The sequence below is a fragment of the Erigeron canadensis genome, chromosome 3, assembly GCF_010389155.1.
Source record: "Erigeron canadensis isolate Cc75 chromosome 3, C_canadensis_v1, whole genome shotgun sequence".
NCBI lineage: Eukaryota > Viridiplantae > Streptophyta > Magnoliopsida > Asterales > Asteraceae > Erigeron > Erigeron canadensis.
The window spans coordinates 11,897,517-11,902,809 of record NC_057763.1 but is presented as its reverse complement, the minus strand read 5'-3'; the positions used below and the strand labels follow the sequence as shown (position 1 = coordinate 11,902,809).

The following is a 5,293-nucleotide window of genomic DNA, read 5'->3' as shown; positions in this document are numbered from 1 at the left end:
TATTCACCTTCCTACTAAGTGCATCGACAATGACGTTTGCCTTCCCCGGATGGTACTTGATTTCACATTCATAGTCATTCAGCAGCTCCATCCATCTCCTTTGCCTCATATTCAACATCTTTTGGTCAAAGATGTGTTGCAAACTTTTGTGGTCGGTGAATATGGTGCATTTAGTGCCATAGAGATAATGTCGCCATATTTTCAAGGCGAATACTACGGCTCCTAACTCCAGATCGTGTGTCGAATAATTTTTCTCGTGTGGCTTCAATTGCCTCGACGCGTAGGCAATGACCTTGTCTCTTTGCATAAGCACGCACCCAAGTCCTTTATTCGACGCATCACAATATACCACAAATCCTTCCATTCCATCCGGCAACGCTAGTATGGGTGCTTCACACAACATGTTCTTAAGCGTTTGGAACGCCTGTTCTTGTTCTTCACCCCATATGAATTTTCTTGACTTTTGGGTCAATTGGGTCAGAGGTACCGCAATTTTAGAGAATCCTTGGATGAATCTTCGATAATAACCTGCCAATCCTAGGAAGCTACGCACTTCCGTTGGCGTTTTTGGTGCCTCCCACTTCTTAATCGCCTCTATCTTAGATGGGTCTACATGAATTCCTTCTTCGTCTACGAGATGTCCAAGGAATTGGACTTGGCGGAGCCAAAATTCACACTTAGAAAACTTCGCATACAACTTCTCGTCTCTAAGTAATTGCAATATTATTCTTAAATGCTTCTCATGTTCATCCTTACTACGAGAATATATCAAAATATCATCAATGAATACTATGACGAATTTGTCCAAGTATGGCCTACAAATTCGGTTCATTAGATCCATGAAAACGGAAGGCGCATTTGTGAGACCAAATGGCATCACCAGAAACTCGTAATGTCCATAGCGCGTTCTAAAAGCCGTTTTAGGTACATCTTCTTCTCGTACCCTCAACTGATGATAGCCGGATCTAAGATCGATTTTCGAGAAATGCGATGCTCCTTGAAGTTGATCGAACAAATCGTCTATTCGTGGCAACGGATACCTATTCTTGATCGTCAGCTTATTCAACTCCCTATAGTCTATGCACATCCTTAGAGATCCATCTTTCTTTTTGACGAAAAGGATTGGAGCACCCCATGGCGAAGAACTAGGTTGGATTAAACCTTTATCAAGCAATTCTTGTAATTGCTCTGAAAGTTCTCGCATCTCGGAGGGCGCTAGCCTGTACGGTGCTTTAGCTACGGGGGCTGCCCCGGGAACTAAATCAATCGTAAACTCCACCTGCCTCGTGGGTGGAAGTCCAGGTAGTTCGTCAGGGAACACATCTAGAAAGTCCCTAACCACCATGACCTTATGAGGATCCTTACTTTTTACTTGCTTATCCACTACTTGTGCCAAGTATGTGTGATTCCTTACGTAAATATTCCTTACTTTCATAGATGACACTATCTTGGGTTGGACTCCCGCCCGATGGCCTTGTATTATAAGCACCTCATCATTATCCAAGGGAATTCTAATGACCTTTCATGGCAAAGTATTTCAGCACGCATCTTAGACAACCAATCCATTCCTACTATCACATCAAAACTTCCTATCTCGATGGGAATCAAGTCTATACTATAATCTTTTTCGTCTAAACTTAACGTACAATCAAAAATAATTTCCTTAGTCCTATACTCGTTTCCATTAGCATATTCGATATAGTAAGTTTCATCAAGCTCACTAGGTTTCTTACCAATCATATCCTTAAATTCAAAAGAGATTAAACTTCTTTCGGCACCAGAATCAAACAACATAGAGGCATATACATTATTTAATGGAAACGTACCTACGATGACATTCGGGTCATCACGCGCCTCGTTCACTCCCATTGCATAGACCCTTCCTCCTGCTTGCCTTCCTTGATTTCCTCGGTTTCCTTGGTTGTTGTTATTTCCTTGATTCCCCACGTTCGCTTGATTCCCACCATTTCCTCTGTTCCCACCATTTCCTTGATTCATTCGGTTTCCATTGCCTTGGTTCACTTGGTTTCCACGATTTCCGACATTCCTAAAGTTCCCACGGTTACCATTCCATCCCTACGGTTGCCTTGTGCCCTTCTCAATCTAGGACATGCATTCTTCCAATGCTCGGTACTCCCACATTCATGACATCCATTCCGAATCCCTCCAACTCTTATTCCACTTCGACAGTTGCAGCGAGGTGCCAAATCGGCGGCAAATCGTGCACTGCTTGCATTCATCACGATGGTGGTTCCCACAACGGTTGCATCTTGGTGACGGCCCGTGGTTCGGGCCGGGGTTAGCTTCATTGATACCATAATTCCTCACAATCTTCTGCCTCTTATCAGGCCCACTCCCCTTATGATCACCAAATCGGTTTCCTCCACCTTGCTTCGAACTCGCCTCGCCTCGCGAGTACCTCCCAGTCCTAACTAGGTCATTGACTAGCTTCGTCGACAAACTCACAGCTTCTCCCAGTGTGGCGGGGTTCGCCGTCGTGACCATCAATCTCACTTCGGGTGCCAATCCATAAACAAACCTTTCCACTTTCTTTGCTTCGGTGTTCACCATATCCGGCACTAGCACACACAACTCATGGAAGCGAATCGCATACGCCTCCAACTCCATTCCTTTCATGGTGTGATTCCAAAACTCAATTTCCAACTTCTGAACTGCTGGTCTAGGGCAATACTCCCTTTTCATTTCCTCTTTGAACTGCTCCCATGTCAATGCGTTCATCGTGGCGACACTTCTCGTGGTGACTTGGAGGTTCCACCAGGTTAGTGCCCTCCCTTGAAGCTTACTTGCCGCAAACTTGACACGGTCGGCGGGTGTACAATCAATGATGTTTAGTACTGCCTCCATGCTTTGAAACCAAGACAGCAACCCAACGGGACCCTCCGTCCCATAAAACTCCTTTGGGTTGCAAGACGTAAAAGTCTTGTAAGCATTTCGGTCATTGGCATTTGCTCTACCTTCTTGCCCTCTTGCCATGTTGATGGTAGCAGTCACATTCTTAGCAATTTGAGCGGCGATGTTTGGCATGGCATCATTGATTTGTTGGGATATGAGAGTCGCCAATTCAGACCTTCGCTTAGCCTCTTCCTCTTGGCGTCTAGCCTCAGCGCTTGTCTCAGCATCGACCCTTCTTGGTGCCATTTCTCTACAAAGGAGAACATAGTTTAGTTAGGCGTATTTAGAATTATAAGCCGTAAACCCGATTCACAACCTTAGATCACACTCGACTAACTCCTAAGTTTTCCTAGCGTATGAAGGTCTCGTTTGCACCTATAGGTCAGTATATACCTCTATTCATGTTCCATTTACTAAACGTGTCACACACGTCCTTATGTATAGTTCAAGTGGTTACACAACTAAAATCATGTCAACCATGTTTTTATTTTTCTTCAGAAAATTTCCAGAACCTAAGTACGAACTTGGGGCATGACTTAGAGGTTCGAGATGGACGATCTGGGAAAAACTCATAAAATATGAAATGTAGCCCAGTGAGTTAGCTTTCTCCTCCAACTGGAATCAAGTCAAAAGGACACTCAGAGCTCTAGATATGGCCGTTCTACCAAAAGTGGTCAGAACTGAATTCCTGCTGTGCTATTTACTTTGCGATGGCGATAACTATAATATAATGGTAATAACACATCAAATATCCATAACTAACACATAGCATTCATTCATATTCTTCCAAATATGTTTCACAAAACTTGCTACATGTAGAAAGGGATGATGCATCAATCATCACAACACATAAAAAATACTACAAGTCCAACTTAAACGAAATTGTTCACAAATACGACCAAATAACCAACAAGAGAACTAACGGGTCTATCCCCTAATCATGAGGGCCGCCACTATCGTGCACACAACAGCGAGTACACATCCCATAGCAAGGATCACTTCCTCGACCCGGCGCACTCCCTGAATTGCCATCAACGCATCATCATCCACACGTCTCATTGCCCCGATCGTCCTTTCCATCAAGATCTCTTGGTTTCTAACCCTCACCCTTGCATCTCTCAAACCTCCGGCTATGTCCCAAATCCTCTCCCTCTCCTCCCTAATCATACCCAAGTGAGGTGGAGGAGGTAATCCATACACGGGACGGTGAAGGTTCTCTTCATGCCTTGGACCAAAATGGAATGGATGGTCGTGAGGAAGGTGTGGAGCGATGTATGGATCATGGGCTGGAATTTGCCCTTCATTGTGGTTCCTTGCAACCCCTTGTCTTTGCGGTGGAGGAGGTCTTGGGGCTGGTGGTGATGGTGGTGGTGAGGGAGAACGACGTGCGGGTCGGTTTGAAGCGATGCTCAAAGTCCTTTCTCTTTCTTCATTTTCTTCCTCATCTTCTTCTTCATCTTCTTCTTCATTAGTCCCCATCTCCGGTCTTCCAACATAACCTTGACCGGGCACATAGGCGTAATTGATAGGGCCAAGACTTACGCGCACGGGGCTATGGACACGCATTCTTGCGGTACGGCGAATGCGGGATCCTACTTGTGCCGGTGGTGGTTGAGGTCGTCCTCTTTCTTCTTCTTCCATTTGATCTTCTACTGCATGCATATTTCTTGGCCTAGGGGCTGATCCGGAAGCTCCGTTTGCTTGAGACATGGTGTTCCTACACAAGTTACACAAGGTATAAGATGACGACTTGATTAGACGCTTAGACGACTCCGGACGGCCGACTCGACCATTGGCGACACACTTGGCAACTTATGGACAGCAAGACGACTTGACAACCCGACTAACCAACTTGACCATGACTCACAAGCTTGACGACAAATGACGACGTGCCCAACCCCAACCAATGTAAGCAACAACGATCGACACGACTACCAACGATTTAACTTGACTTTCGACGACAAACGTAGCCCTTTATAATTAACGTAATACTAAAAAAAATCGACTTGTGGATAGCTCTCATGTATCTTATCTAAGTAGGCAAAGTAATATTAGTCAAGTGGGGGTATAACTAAGGGTTCTAATAAGTAATGCAAACATCGGATTTGGTTATGTGTCTTTTGTACCAAAAATCGTTTTAAAGTTTATTTTCAAAAGGCTCATTTTGAACATTCCTTAGACAATGAATTCAATCACTCCATGTTACATCTTTAGCTCGTCGTAGTTGTCCACCCTACGCTTTGCTAAGGAGAACACTTTATGATCGAATTTATTCTTTAAGAGATGTTCGACTTAATTTTTTTTTTGAAAATACGTAGGTTATAGTAAAAAAAAAAAAATTTCTATAACCTTGGCTTTGATACCATTTTTCTGTAACACC

General features: G+C 44.1%; 1 protein-coding gene across 1 annotated transcript; it reads right to left on the bottom strand.

Annotated features, from left to right (window-relative positions):
- Nucleotides 1-2,142: 2,142 nt before the first annotated feature.
- LOC122591505 lies at nucleotides 2,143-3,159 on the bottom strand. The gene has a single exon (XM_043763772.1). The coding sequence runs from the start codon at nucleotides 3,157-3,159 to the stop codon at nucleotides 2,143-2,145; it is 1,017 nt and encodes a 338-aa protein (XP_043619707.1).
- Between the last annotated feature and the right edge of the window lie 2,134 nt (nucleotides 3,160-5,293).

What these genes read in the sequence shown, in the direction of transcription:
- LOC122591505 (XM_043763772.1), bottom strand. Translation starts at nt 3,159, where the DNA reads ATGGCACCAAGAAGGGTCGATGCTGAGACAAGCGCTGAGGCTAGACGC.